The sequence below is a fragment of the Oncorhynchus masou genome, chromosome 32, assembly GCF_036934945.1.
Source record: "Oncorhynchus masou masou isolate Uvic2021 chromosome 32, UVic_Omas_1.1, whole genome shotgun sequence".
Classification (NCBI taxonomy): domain Eukaryota; kingdom Metazoa; phylum Chordata; class Actinopteri; order Salmoniformes; family Salmonidae; genus Oncorhynchus; species Oncorhynchus masou.
In genome coordinates, this window is record NC_088243.1 from 64,058,405 (window position 1) to 64,074,716 (window position 16,312).

General features: G+C 42.7%; 1 protein-coding gene across 1 annotated transcript in view; it reads right to left on the minus strand.

The window, feature by feature from the left end:
- Positions 1-12,203: 12,203 nt before the first annotated feature.
- LOC135526460 (protocadherin Fat 4-like) overlaps positions 12,204-16,312 on the minus strand; it is a 125,255-nt gene continuing 121,146 nt past the window's right edge. The window contains exon 17 of the mRNA XM_064954853.1: positions 12,204-15,454. Within this exon, the coding sequence (XP_064810925.1) occupies positions 13,548-15,454 (1,907 nt within the window). The 3' untranslated portion in view covers positions 12,204-13,547. The remainder of the gene's footprint in view (positions 15,455-16,312) is intronic.

Genomic DNA, 16,312 nt, shown 5'->3' on the forward strand with positions numbered 1-16,312 from the left:
CATTTCTTATTGTAGTTGAGAGAACAAATCAGCAACTCATAATTCAGAGCTGTCCGGTCTGGGCCTCACAGTCACTGAAAAAAGGGAATATTATAAAGATATGCTTTAAAATGAGACTGTGTATACCTAGCTTAAAACTGGTCTCTTCTTTGGAAAAAGTACATGGAAAAGGACTAACTGTGAGTGTGATAATAAAAACTAAAAAAATTCACAATGATTTTTCGCGTTGTGTGTAACTGTTGTACATAATGTTGCTGCTACCGTCTCTTATGACTGAAAAGAGCTTCTGGACAACAGAACTGAGAGGACTCACCTTGGATTAGACAAAGAGTTTTTTGTTCAATGAGTCAGACGGAAGGGATATATTACAGACACCCGACCAGGCCTCATTCGCTGGAGAAGGAAACTGAGATTTTGCTGAAAAAGATCAGGGTGTCTTGTGAGGAATAGGCGACGAGTGGCTAATCTGCCTTTGCCTTCTGTCCTGCTAGCTAATATTCAATCGCTGGAAAATAAATGGGACAAACGGAAGGCACGTACATCCTACCAACAGGAAATTAAAAGCTGTAATATCTTATGTTTCACCGAGTCACGACATTAAGAACATACAGCTGGCGTTTTATACACTCTACCGGCAGGATAGAACAGCAGCCTCTGGTAAGACTCAGGGTGGGGGCATATGCATATATGTAAACAGCTGGTGCACGATTCTAAGGAAGAGGTTTTGCTCGCCTGATAAGCTGAAGACCACACTATCTGCCGAGAGAGTTTTCATCTGTATTTTTTGTAACTGTCTATATAGGACCACAGACAGATAATGGCACAAAAACCTAACTCATTGAGCTGTATACCGCCATAAGCAAACAGAAAAACGCTCATCCAGACTCGGCGCTCCTAGTGGCTGGGGACTTTAATGCAGGGAAACTTAAATCAGCTTTACCTAATTTCTATCAGCATATTAAATGTGCAACCAGAGGAAAACATTTCTAGACCACCTTTACTCCACACACATAGACGTGTACAAAGCTCTCCCTCGCCCTCCATTTGGCAAATCTGACCATAATTCTATCCTCCTGATTCCTGCTTACACGAAAACATTTAAGCAGGAAGCACCAGTGACTCGGTCTATAAAACAGTGGTCAGATGAAGCAGATGCTAACCTACAGGACTGTTTGGCAAGCACAGACTGGAAAATGTTCCGGGATTCTTCCGATGGCATTGAGGAGTACACCACATCAGTCAGTGGCTTTATCAATAAGTGCATCGATGATGTCGTCCCAACAGAGACTGTACGTACAGTTGAAGTCGGAAGTTTACATACACCTTAGCCAAATACATTTAATCTCAGTTTTTCACAATTCCTGACATTTTATCCTAGTAAAAAAATTCCTGTCTTAGGTCAGTTAGGATCACCACTTTATTTGAAGAATGTGAAAAGTCAGAATAATAGTAGAGAGAATGATTTATTTCAGCTTTTATTTCTTTCATCACATTCCCAGTGGGTCAGAAGTTGATATACACTCAATTAGTATTTGTTAGCATTACCTCAAAATTGTTAAACTTGGGTCAAACGTTTCGGGTAGCCTTCGACGAGCTTCCCACAATAAGTTGGGTGAATTTTGGCCCATTCCTCCTGACAGAGCTGGTGTAACTGAGTCAGGTTTGCAGGCCTCCTTGCTTGCACACACTTTTTCAGTTCTGCCCACACATTTTCTATAGGATTGATGTCAGGGCTTTGTGATGGCCACTCCAATACCTTGACTTTGTTGTCCTTAAGCCATTTTGCCACAACTTTGGAAGTATGTTTGGGGTCATCCATTTGGAAGACCCATTTGCGACCAAGTTTTAACTTCCTGACTGATGTCTTGAGATGTTGCTTCAATGTATCCACATAATTTTCCTACCTCATGATGCCATCTCTTTTGTGAAGTGCACCAGTCCCTCCTGCACCAAAGCACCCCCACAACATGATACTACCACCCCCCTGCTTCATGGTTGGGATGGTGTTCTTCGGCTTGCAAGCCCCTCCTTTTTTCCTCCAAACATGACAATGGTCATTATGGCCAAACAGTCCTCATCAGACCAGAGGACATTTCTTCGAATAGTATGATCTTTGTCCCCATGTGCATTTGCAAACAGTAGTCTGGCTTTCTTATGGCGGTTTTGGAGCAGTGGCTTCTTCCTTGCTGAGAGGCTTTTAAGGTTATGTCGATATAGGACTTGTTTTATTATGGATATAGATCATTTTGAACCTGTTTCCTCCAGCATCTTCACATGGTCCTTTGCTGTTGTTCTGGGATTGATTTTCACTTTTCACACCAACGTACATTAATCTTTAGTAGACAGAATGTGTCTCCTTCCTGAGTGGTATGACGGCTGCGTGGTCCCATGGTGTTTATACTTGCGTACTATTGTTGTACAGATGAACGTGGTACCTTCAAGAATTTGGAAATTGCTCCCAAGGATGAACCAGACTTGTGGAGATTTACAATTTTGGCTATTTTCTTTTGATTTTCCTATGATGTCTAGGAAAGAGGCACTGAGTTTGAAGGTAGGCCTTGAAATACATCCACAAGTACACCTCCAATTGACTCAAATGATGTCAATTAGCCTATCAGAAGCTTCTAAAGCTTCTAAATGATGTCAATTAGCCTATCAGAAGCTTCTAAAGCAATGACATCATTTTCTGGAATTTTCCAAGCTGTTTAAAGGCACAGTCAACTTAGTGTATGTAAACTTCTGACCCACTGGAATTGTGGTACAGTGAATTATAAATTAAATAATCTGTCTATAAACAATTGTTGGAAAAATTACTTGTGTCATGCACACAGTAGATGTCCTAACCGACTTGCCAAAACTATAGTTTGTTTAACAAGAAAATTGTGGAGTAGTTGAACGAGTTTTAATGACTCCAACCTATGTGTATGTACATTTCCGACTTAACTGTAGCTTAGTGCTGAGCGAAACTATTTTTAAATCCACAAGTGTCATAGAATAAAAGTCTAATTAAAATTGTTTTGATATCTTCTCTGTTTACTTTGACTTTCCCCCATGTTTATAAGAGGATGTGGTGTGGCGAAATTGCCTTTCTTAAATCATCCAGTTCCTTCAAAATCTGCCCAGAGTTTGTTTATAAAGATTGATTATTCCTAAGATTCCGGGCGTCATGGTGTTTGATTAAACAATAACAGCTTAAATTACGTGGCTTTTAATTAAAAGCATCGTCATATGACCATCATCCTTATCCACAAACAAGAGTCAAGAGTTGTTGGTCAATCCTAAATCCTATTCTGGGAAGTGGCATCTTTCATGTCTTTAAAGCTGAAGATGATGATCTACTAATTGAAACATCATACAATGACTATCTTTTTGAGGCAGGTGTTCAGGTATCCTTACAGAATCTTAAGGCCTTGATGGATACATGGAAGACAAATCACTGGCTCATTTGTGAAATACGCACACGTGAATTAACAGCAAAAGACACATCTACAAATTATTGCTTCATCTTAATAAGGAGTGTTCATGTTCACATCTGCATCAAAGCTGTGTCGTTGCCTTCGAAAGTGTTTGTCAATGCTGTGCGTACTGCAGCCAAGTCGCTGCCTTTCAACTGACATGAAAGCATCAATTAATTAAACTGTAGGGAAAGGGAAAAATAAACATACTTTTCTATGTCTGCAAATCTTTGGAATATAATATATATTGTTTCTATGACTTGGCACATGTTCTAGTCCAAGGGGTAGTATAATGTAGGCTTAACAGAAGTGTCTGTTAAGTACTAAGCAGTGAACATCAACTAGTACCAAACATCCCATTTCAGTGCCACTACATAGTCAAACGATGTGACATTACAGGCTCAGCAGTTTCTTTTGTTTTCTAATTCAGGGGGATGCTGACTTAAGTGCCACCTAGCTCTCCGTGCTTGGCAAAAGGTTGAAGTAGTGTCCCCTGGGAAAAAAGAACACTCTGTACTGTATTTGCCATGGGGTTTTCTGTCATCTTTCCTTGGACTTGGAAAGATAGTGTCAACCAGAGAAAGAAATATGACTGATTTAGGATGAGATACAATCAGCTATGACTCCAGTATCTACCGTGGACAGTGTCTTCAACCCATCACAGAGAGAGGTCTTCTTCAAATCATCAATGATCTCAGCTTCAAGACAAAAACATAGAAAAAGAGATTGTCAACAAGCAATGGTCAACAAGCAATAACCAGTCAGACCGAACATAAGATAACAAGTAGAAACATGTGGGCTAAATCCCTTTTGGGGGAATTTCTATAGAGCAAAGAGACAACTGAGACCAAGTCAATGCTGCTAAGACCTAACACAGAACATCGTAACTGGGGACACCACTCAATCGAAATTGTACCACAGTGCCATGACGTTGGCCTGGGGGTAGGTTTATGACAGTCATAAATACCTCTGCCCCTTTTTTCTCTCACTACCCTACTGATGTTACATTTGAACAACCCTTGGTTAACATATAGATTCTGGGAACATCAGAAGGTGGGGGGAAATTAACTATATTCTGGTAATCCGACCAATTGAACATATGCGGTGGTACTTAATGAATATGATGTCAGTTTAGTTGTCATCTGAGACATTCTCATCAATGATAAGATTACATAAACTCTACAGTGGAAAGTCTACACATCAGAGTTATCGGATTCACATGGAATTGTTGTTCAAATTAAATGTTTGAATATGAAATTATTTGTGATGGGATGAAATGTGATTTTAGCTTCTAAAATGTGAGATTTGGGTTTTCATAAGGTAGGGCTCTAATCAATCAGTGGCCTGCCCCAGTGAAGGGACATGGGCTATAAAACTTTTCAAACACGCCCTCCTCTCCCTTCCTATATAAAGCCTTGACGACAATATAACCTCCTGTTCCGAGGATGTGAGGACGACTGCCTGATGTCAGAATGGTTCAGATAATAACTACAGAACGAAGCCAACATCAGCGTGAGCTTTGATTGAGAATGATATGAACTTTGAACTCTTATTCACTACAGAAGTGATACCTCCTAGCCGTTGAGTTAGCAACAGACGCTGCAAACAAGGGTTAGGAAGGAACAGACAGAGAAGCCCATCTACCACACAACAACGTTACTAAAACGTATTCAATTTACCAGCAGAGACATTCTTCAAAGGACAAAGGACTTGGTTGGGCAACACGGCCTTCCATCTACCACCAACCTACTGAAGCGCAGCTCAGAGTAAATATTTGTTGCATTTTCCTTTTCCAAATGGGCGGTAATTTAGAATTCATAAGATACTGTATTTACGATAGCACAGCTTCGGCCTTTGTTCCTCAGTCTTCCCACTCTTTCACTCAAACCCAGCCCCTTTTCTTTTGTGTAACAAGCTGTCATATACGTTTTCCTTTATGACGTGATTTGTAATCAAGTTATGATTTAATTATGTGTATGTGTAATCCTGTGTGATTAGTAAGGTATTTAGTAAATAAATAATTAAACCCGATTTTGTATTGCTGATTCAACTTGTTAGCCAGGGTTCGTGCAGATAACCAATAATTTACAACTTTCAGATGAGACTGAATTAAGATGACAATTAATATTGACTGCTATTGATGTGAAATATTACTAGGCCTTTAAGAGGATTTATTCAGAAGATAACAGCTCTATAAATATTATTTTGTGGTGCCCCGACTCTCTAGTTAATTACATTTACATGATTAGCTCAATCAGGTATTAATTACGGAGAAATTATTTTATAGAATAGCATGTCATATCACTTAATCCCGCATAGCCAAAGACACGACAACAGTTTCCTAGGTACTTCAAGCAATCAATCGTTGCACTATACATCGGTTTAATTAATCAAATCAAATCAAATTGTATTTGTCACATTTGGACCTTACAGTGAAATGCTTACTTACAAGCCCTTAACCAACAATGCAGTTTTAAGAAAATAACAAAAAAAGTAAGAGAAAGAATAACAATTAATTAAAGAGCAGCAGTAAATAACAATAGTGGGGCTATATACAGTCAATGTGCTGGGAGCACCGGTGTCGAGGTAATTTAGGTAATATGTACTGTTCATCTAAGTAGAGTTATTAAAGTGACTATGCATAGATCATAACAGAGAGTAGCAGCAGCGTAGAAGGGGGGGGGGGGTCAATGCAAATAGTCTGGGTAGCCATTTGATTAGCTGTTCAGGAGTCTTATTGCTTGGGGTTAGAAGCTGTTTAGAAGCCTCTTGGACCTAGACTTGGCGCTCTGCTACCGCTTGCCGTGCGGTAGCAGAGACAACAGTCTATGACAATGTGGCTGGAGTCTTTGACAATTTTTAGGGCCTTCCAATGACACCGGCAGGTATAGAGGTCCTGGATTGCAGGAAGCTTGGCCCCGGTGATGTACCTGGGCCGTACGCACTACCCTCTGTAGTGCATTGTGAGCAGTTGCCATACCAGGCAGTGATGCAATCCGTTATGATACTCTCGATGGTGCAGCTGCAAAAACTTTGCCAAATCTTTTCAGTCTCCTGAGGGGGAATAGATTTTGTCATGCCCTCTTCACGACTGTCTTGGTGTGCTTGGACCATGTTACTTTGTTGGTGATGTGGACACCAAGGAACTTGAAGCTCTCAACCTACTCCACGACAGCCCCATAGATGATAATTTATTTGTATTTATTTTTTATTTCACCTTTATTTAACCAGGTAGGCTAGTTGATAACAAGTTCTCATTTACAACTGCGACCTGGCCAAGATAAAGCATAGCAGTGTGAACAGACAACAACACAGAGTTACACATGGAGTAAACCATAATTAAGTCAATAACACCGTAGAAAAAAGAAAAAAAAGAGTCTATATACATTGTGTGCAAAAGGCATGAGGAGGTAGGTGAATAATTACAATTTTGCAGATTAACACTGGAGTGATAAAAGATCAGATGGTCATGTGCAGGTAGAGATACTGGTGTGCAAAAGAGCAGAAAAGTAAATAAATAAAAACAGTATGGGGATGAGGTAGGTAAATTGGGTGGGCTATTTACCGATGGACTATGTACAGCTGCAGTGATCGGTTAGCTGCTCAGATAGGAGATGTTTAAAGTTGGTGAGTGAGATAAAAGTCTCCAACTTCAGCGATTTTTGCAATTCGTTCCAGTCACAGGCATCAGAGAACTGGAAGGAAAGGCGGCCAAATGAGGAGTTAGCTTTAGGGATGATCAGTGAGATACACCTGCTGGAGCGCGTGCTACGGGTGGGTATTGCCATCGTGACCAGTGAACTGAGATAAGGCGGAGCTTTACCTAGCATGGACTTGTAGATGACCTGGTGCCAGTGGGTCTGGCGACGAATATGTAGCGAGGGCCAGCCGACTAGAGCATACAGGTCGCAGTGGTGGGTGGTGTAAGGTGCTTAAAACCTCTTGATACTCCCCATCCTGGATCCGGGATCGTGAATAAAGCCTCAGGCTCATTAGCATAACGCAACGTTAACGATTTCTGAAAATCGCAAATAAAATGAAAATAATGCGCCTACTCTCAAGCCTAGCCTTTTCTTAACAACACTGTCATCTCAGATTTTCAAAATATGCTTTTGAACCATAGCAATTCACTAATTTGTGTAAGAGTATGCTAAGCTAGCTTAGCATTTTGAGTAGCATTTAGCACGCAACATTTACACAAAAACCAGATAACCAAATAAATAAAATAATTTACCTTTGAAGAGCTTCAGATGTTTTCAATGAGGAGACTCTCAGTTACATAGCAAATGTTCAGTTTTTCCTGAAAGAATCTTTGTGTAGGAGAAATCGCTCCGTTTTGTACATCACATTTGGCTACCGAAACGAACCGAAAATTCAGTCACCAAAACGTCAAACTTTTTCCGAATTAACTCCATAATATCGACCGAAACATGGCAAACGTTGTTTGGAATCAATCCTCAAGATGTTTTTTCACATATCTCTTCATTGATATATCGTTCGTGGAAGCCTGCTTTCTTCTCTGAATTCCATGGAAAAATACTTGCAGCTGAGGTTTGCGCACCAATTTCGGCACATGACACCGGGCGGACACCTGGTAAATGTGGTCTCTTATGGTCAATCTTCCAATGATATGCCTACAAATACGTCACAATGCTGCAGACACCTTGGGGAAACGACAGAAAGGGCAGGCTCATTCCTCTCGCATTCACAGCCATATAAGGAGACAATGGAAAACGGAGCCTCAAAAATCCTGCTGATTTCCTGGATGCCGTTTCATCTTGGTTTTGCCTGTAGCTCACGTTCTAGGGCACGCACAGAGAATATCTTTGCAGTTCTAGAAACGTCAGAGTGTTTTCTTTCCAAAGCTATCAATTATATGCATAGTCGAGCATCTTTTTGTGACAAAATATCTTGTTTAAAACGGGAACGTTTTTCATCCAAAAATGAAATAGCGCCCCTAGAGTTTCAAGAGGTTAACAAACCATAGTTTTGGCAAGTTGGTTAGGACATCTACTTTGTCCATGACAAAAGTCATTTTTCCAACAGATTATTTCACTTATAATTCACTGTATCACAATTCCAGTGGGTCAGAAGTTTAAATACACTAAGTTGACTGTGCCTTTAAACAGCTTGGAAGATTCCAGAAAATTATGTCGTGGCTTTAGAAGATTCTGATATGCTTATTGACATCATTTGAGTCAATTGGAGGTGTACCTGTTAATGTATTTAAAGGCCTCAAACTCAGTGCCTCTTTGCTAGACAACATGGGAAAATCAAAAGAAATCAGCCAAGACCTCAGAAAAAAATTGTAGTCCTCCACAAGTCTGGTTTATCCTTGGGAGCAATTTCCAAATGCCTGAATGTACCACGTTCATCTGTACAAACAATAGTACCCAAGTATAAACACCATGGGACCACGCAGCCATCATACCGCTCAGGAAGGAGACGCGTTCTGTCTACTAGAGATTAAAACCTCTTGTGACTAGCGGGCAGAATTTTCATTTTTGGAAAAATAACGTTCCCAAAGTAAACGGGATATTTTGTCAGGACAAGATGCATAGATTTGACAGCTTAGGATAGAAAACAATCTAAAGTTTCCAAAACTGTAAAAACATTGTCTGTGAGTATAACAGAACTGATATTGCTGGTGAAAGCCTGAGAAAAATCCAATCCGGAAGTGCCTCATGTTTTGTAAGCTCTGCGTTCCAATGTGTCCGTCCCTATTGAGCAGTGAATGGGCTATCAACCAGATTACTTTTTCTAAGTATTCCCCAATGTGTCTACAGAATTGTGACATAGTTTTACACCTTTATGTTGAAGAATACCAGTAAGCGGCTACATTGTGTAAGTGGTCACCTGATTGCTCTCAGAGTGATTCTCGCGTAAAATACAGAGGTAGCCATTTTTCCAATCGGTCCTACTGAAAAACCGGTGGATATATTATCGAATAGATATTTGAAAAACACCTTGAGGGTTGATTAACAACAACGTTTGCCATGTTTCTGTCAATATTATGGGGCTAATTTGGAATATTTTCCGGCGTTGTCATGACCGCAATTTCCGGTCGATTTCTCAGCCAAACGTGAAGAACAAACGGAGCTATTTCGCCTACAAAAATAATATTTTTGGAAAAAAGGAACATTGGCTATCTAACTGGGAGTTTCGTGAGTGAAAACATCCGAAGCTCATCAAAGGTAAACAATTTAATTTGATTGCTTTTTGTGATTTTCTTGACCAAGTTACCTGCTGCTAGCTGGACATAATGCTATGCTAGGCTATCGATAATCTTACACAAATGCTTGTCTTGCTTTGGCAGTAAAGCATATTTTGAAAATCTGAGATGACAGGGTGATTAACACAAGGCTAAGCTGTGTCTCAATATATTTCACTTGTGATTTTCATGAATAGGAACATTTTTTAGTAATATTTATGTCCATTGCTTTATGCTAATTAGTGTCAGTCGATGATTACGCTCCCGGATCCGGGATTAGGTGTCACTAGATTAACATACTTTGGTGCAAAGTGCAAATCAATCCCAGAACAACATCAAAGGACCTTGTGAAGATGCTGGAGGAAACAGGTACAAAAGTATCTATATCCACAGTAAAACGAGTCCTATATTGACTTAACCTGAAAGGCCGCTCAGCAAAGAAGAAGCCACTGCTCCAGAACCGCCATAAAAAAAACAGACTAGAAATGTCCTCTGGTCTGATGAAACAAAAATAGAACTTCTTGGCCATAATGACCATCATTATGTTTGGAGGAAAAATGGGGAGGCTTACAAGCCGAAGAACACCATCCCAACCGTGAAGCAGGGGTGGCAGCATCATGTTGTGGGGGTGCTTTGCTGCAGGAGAAACTGATGCACTTCACAAAATAGATGGGTTCATGAGGATGGAAAATGATGTGGATACATTGAAGCAACATCTCAAGACATCAGTCAGGAAGTTAAAGCTTGGTCACAAATGGGTCTTCCAAATGGACAATGACCCCAAACATACTTCCAAAGTTGTGGCAAAATGGCTTAAGGACAACAAAGTCAAGGTATTGGAGTGGCCATCACAAAGCCCTGACCTCAATCCTATAGAATATGTGTGGGCAAAACTGAAAAAAGTGTGTGCGAGCAAGGAGGCCTGCAAACCTGACTCAGTTACACCAGCTCTGTTTGGAGGAATGGGCCAAAATTCACCCAACTTATTGTGGGAAGCTCGTGGAAGGCTACCTGAAACGTTTGACCCAAGTTGAACAATTTAACGGCAATGTACCAAATACTAATTGAGTGTATGTAAACCTCTGACCCACTGGGAATGTGATGAAGGAAATTAAAGCTGAAATAAATCATTCTCTCTACTATTATTCTGACATTTCACATTCTTAAAGTAAAGTGGTGATCCTAACTGACCTAAGACAGGGAATTTTTACTAGGATAAAATGTCAGGGATTGTGAAAAACTGAGTTTAAATGTATTTGGCTAAGGTGTATGTACACTTCCGACTTCAACTGTACAATGGAAATTGCCTCTAGCTCTAGTCTTGTTGGCATCTCCGTCATTATCACTTGCTTGGAAAACAACTCGTTCCAATTTCAACTTTGGTAACTTCATGTGGCGAATGTTGATAAAGTAGTCGCACTGCACTGCTAAATTTACATAGTTAATCATGTGAAGTCATTCTAGACTATGAGTGTTGTCCATTTTACTCTATTGAAATAACATTAACTGTATATATATGGTAACCAGCTAATGTAAATTATTACAAAAAGACAATTCTGCAAACCAATTTTTGCAACAACATCCTTCTTGGGCAAATATATCTACTTTATATAGTAGGACAATGCTCCCTTTATGAAGCAGCCTTGTCTCCAGGGGTGGACTGGGACCAGAAATCTAACACACCGGACCATTTTTCCCCCTCAGGCCCCCACACCGGCCATTTTGTTCCCTTGAGGCCCTCTTTATTAGCAAGATTATGATTTTGCACACCCAAAAAAATAAAAAAGTTAGGCCCACTAAGAAAAAAGAAACACCATCCCATCTGGCATTTGCTGGTATTTATTTTTGCCATCCGCCCCTGTCTGTCTCCCTCTCACCTATGGAGGTATGTCTCCCTTTCTAATTCACATTTAGTTAGAGGGGAGTGCATGCTATGCAATCTTCGACTCCTCTCTCGGTTTCATTTTGATACCCTGCCATGCCAATCTCACACAGCAAAGCGAGAGAGCTGCTGTGAGGTTTATTTGAATTCATCTTCTCTTGTGTTTACACGAGGTCCTTTTTCACTTACTATCATTATCCTTATGAGTGTTATTATTTCAGCATCGGCATGGTACAGCATTCCCAAGCAGTCTACGTCAACATTGGTCTCGGCAGGACAGAACCTCTCCAGGAGTCCACAGTAATCTACCAGATTTGGGTTGTCACTCTTCGCGTGGTTCATGGCTCCCCACTCTCTCTCTCTCTCTCTCTCTCTCTCTCTCTTCGTGGCCCCTCTCTCTCGATGACGGAGAAGATAAGCATGTTACATACCAGATCACCAGGCTACAAAAAATTGTTCTACTCAATAAGCCAGATGTAAATAATTGTTGAAAGCAATAGAAGGCCCTGCGTCGCTGAGTCCGCTGGATGTTGTGCTTGGCTGCCAGCACTGTGGCTCAGTTTCATTTAGGTCCTCAATGGCCTTTAAAAATGTTTTGTTCAATTCAGCACATGCTTTATTTAAACTCTACTCACAACAGTCTTAGAGTCCTTAGAGTATAAAATACCATACCACCCACATTAATGAGCTGCAATCTGAGCTCAAAAGGTGCCCCCCCACAGGATTGCAGTGAGATTGCTTACCACATGACATGCTCACTTTGTATTGAAAGAGACCATTAAATAAATATGTTTTATTCTGTTATTGGCTTTTTACATGTACAAAGCGTAAAGTGTGTTATAGTTTTATCAAAAGTGGGAAAATACTGACGTTACATATGTAACAAATGTAAAAGATAAGTCTTCAATCTTACTTTCCCTGAAAGTAAGAACACACTTCTGCATGTGAAAATATCCATAAAACCCCATCTTAAGTCATTTAAGTTAATAAACAGTACAAAAAGTAGAAACCATACATTTAAAAATAATGCACAAAAACACTGACAACAATGACATCCATGATTTCCCATGAAAACAGACAAATATACACAAGTTCATAGTCGTAGTAGGGTGGGGTTCACGTCATGACGGGATGGATCAGCTATCATCGGCCGAACCTTTTGGCTGGTCAAATAACACTCAGGCTGGGGGGATTGTGACCCAGACTATTCATCACAGAACCTTCCCTTCCCAACCCCGCCAACAGAAACAATAGTATCCTCAGCATCCTTAAATGTCTGTAAGGCAGGGACTTGATTAATCCTAGCTCTTGGAGTGCTTAGCCAGTCATCTGAGAGAACACATACAGCCAGAGAGCGGTTATCGTGCTTGGGTCATAACACTGGCAGGCCTCGATTACCGTGCAAGCAAAGTGGTGTGCTCATTTTTACACGAGGGCTGTATCTGGATGCCTAGAGGTGTAGTAGAATCATACACATATGCTTCCTTTTAAAAATGAGAAATGGGACAAAAAAGACACAGGCTGGGGTTTGTATTGCTATGGCCTTTGGAAATTCTCGTGCGCGTGTTTCAGTGCTATCGCTCATCTTATCTTTCACTGGTGAATGTGACAGACGTTTCGCAAAGGAGCGGCATTATTGGTAATACAGACCAGCTACATTTGATGAAGATCAAATGTAGCTTTGCAGTCATCAAATTGAATTCAGACCCAGGCTTTTTGTTCCAACCATTCAGTGTTAATGTATAACGCATAATAAGACCGCAGAGATGATTGTACAATTAGAGGTCTGGAAAGGACTGGTATACTCTTCCAAGGGGCTAACTCCATTAGAAGTAATATTACAGGTGTCATTTTCTGCTTTACTGCATTGAAGGTTGTCTTATTTCCATAAAGAAATTAACGGAGACGGCAAGCCCAATGTGCTCTGCTTCTTATCTACATCGTCTTAGTTTCTCTTTTAGAGAGCATACCATACTGTACAGGATTGTAATAAATAGTCTCATACATATTGCTCGGCCTCCCCTTCGTTCAGAATGGTCACTGACCCATCCCCACTGTTCATCTCAATATTCATCTCAATGTTCATCTCTTTCGCGGCTGCGTTCTCCGGCAGCAGGGCCAGGTCCTTGAACACATCTACGTAATGGCCGAAGCCTGGGCCCCAGTTCAACAGGTTGTCCCAGTTGAAGCCCCCGGCTTGCTGACCCAGTTTATGGGGCAAAGTGTAGTGGTCTGTCATCGGCGCCTGTGCAGCGGGCCCGCCCTCGGTCCGCCGGCTGGAGTAGCGCCTCTGCTTGAGCCGCCCGCCGTAGTCCTCATCGTCGGCGTCTGACTCGTTGACCTGCGACAGCTTCGGCACCCTGGAACTGTAGGCTACGGGCTTCTCTCGGTCGTACTCCATCTCTGAGCAGGTGAAGGAGTCGTGGGAGTCGCTCTCAGATGATGACTCCGGGGCAGGGATGCCATCGGCTGGGTTGCGCACCCGTGACAGGGGCCTCCGGCAGTCCTCTTCAGACGAGGAGCGGCCGTGGTCGGCGCTGCAGATGCTGGGGTTGCGGGGCCGTGGCGTGTTGAGCCGCTCCACCTCCTCAATGGACAGCCCCACGGGGGGCCCCGTCTCCAGGGGGATCTGCTCGATGGGCTGCTTGAGCCGGCTGCCTGGCCTGGAGCTGTGGCCCCCCATAGTCTGGGGGCTCTTGCTGCGTCGGCCCAGCCGGTTGCCGTAGTTGAACATGGCTCCCTGCTGGCTCATCTCATTGTGGTGCAAGTCCAGGGGGCTGCCATCCCTGCGGGCCAGGTTAAGCTCTCTGGTGGGGGTGTTGCGGTAGAAGGACGAGGGCTTGGTGAAGGGGGCTGGGCTGTGCCTGGAGAGGGGGTTGGGCGTGGGGCAGGCTGAGTGGCTGAGAGGGGTGGACCTCAGGGCCTGGCTGTACTGGGGCTGGTAGGTGTAGCTGGTGGCCCCCAATGGCAGGGGAGACTGTCTGGCAAAGCCCAGAGGGCTGTGTCTCTGGATGGAGAACTTGGGCGTGTGGCTGCGGAACTGCTTGTAATGCTGGATGATGTCGGCGTCGGACGGGGCAATGCTGCTGGCGTTGTCTATGTCATAGTGTTCCATGTCTGCCTCAGGCATCTGGCAGGGGGCACAGGGGGCGCTGGGGATGGTCTCATTGTTGTGGGGAATGTCCGTCTCGTCGTATATCAGGTAGGGGTTTTCCCTCTCGATGATGTCAGGCTTGGGGTTCCCCTCAGGCTGCTTCCTCACCGTCATTTCATCACCGTACGGAGGGATGTTATCTGGGTCGTCAAAGGCCACGTTCTCACTCCCTTTTTTCTTCTTCTTCTTCTTCTTCTCCTTAGGCTGCTTCTCCTCCTTTGGCACTTTGGTCTTGTTGCGGCCCTTGCAGTGGTTGCAGAGGATCAGACTGAGCACCACCAGGGCCAGGGCTGTGGCACAGCTTCCCACAATGGCTGGCACTGCCCAGATGGGCAAGGTAAGATCCTTGGCTGTGGGGCTCGGGCTGCAGATGAAGCCGCCATTGTTGGCCGTCTTGCAGAGGGTGCCCTGAGGGCATTGAACCCCCAGGCACGCCACCAGGGTCTCGCAGGTCTTGCCAGTGTAGAACTCAGAACAGACGCAGGTGTAACTAGAGCGGGGGCCAGGGACGCAGCTCCCTCGGTTCTGGCAAGGGCTGGAGGCGCATTCGCCGGGCGGGAGGCACTGGTAGGTGTACCACTGGTTGACGCACATCAGGCCATCCCAGCAAGGGCTGCTCTCACACATGTTGGGCCCTCTGCAGCCAATCTTAACGGCTGAGCTGGTCTTGGAGATGGTGACAGCGCTGTGATCTCCACTGAATGGTAGATTCTCCCCATTGTACTTCACATAGGCCAGGCAGCCGTCAAAGCCTGCAGGAAGAATAGGAAGAGGTGTTCAGTAAACAGGAAGTAGTCCTGGACGGTTATTAAGACAACACAGTGGCCTGGAAGATCATAATTTCTGAATGGCACAAGTTTGATCACTTTTCAGAATTTGCAATGAGGCTTGGATTGCCTCCTTGTAATTAACAGGAACTGAAAGCTATAATCAGAACTGGAGGAATTTTGACGACTATTGGTTCAGCATTGATTAAAATCTCAATGAAATTTTCTCATGGAAAATACCTCGACAAATCACATTCTCAAATGGGTAAATTCTGAGACAAACCAATATGATTATTTACTAAAACATGGAAAGTTGATGCCAGACAATCTACCTTCAGACCTCATATCGCTTCAAGACATCCATGTGGAAGAAATGGTTTGGTGACCAATTCAAACTTTTGCTTTCATATTGCCTCACAATGTCCCTCACAGATGTAAACATGTTCATTGAATTTATTACAATATAAATTAAAACTATTTTGTCCTATTCATTATAATCTTAGTAGTTGAATGCACACAGCTGCTTCGATACGCATGTTGAGCGAGGGTCAGGTCTTATTTGGTGCAGGTGTGGAAACCGGGACCAGATTATCAGTGTGCTAGGCAAGGCAGCCTGCAATAGATCTGCGTGTTCAGAGAGTGTTTCTTTTTAAATATATCCTGGACCTTGCTGTGTGAAAGAAGCCAACAAATCATTCAAATTGCTCATTTTTTTACCATATTAGTCCAGTCCATAGTATTAAGTCATTTTCTTTCCCCTAAAAGTCAGACATTTACAGCAGTGTATCCCTCCCTCTGGAAGCCCTCCCGTTCACCCTATCCAAACTATTTTCAAGTCAGAGT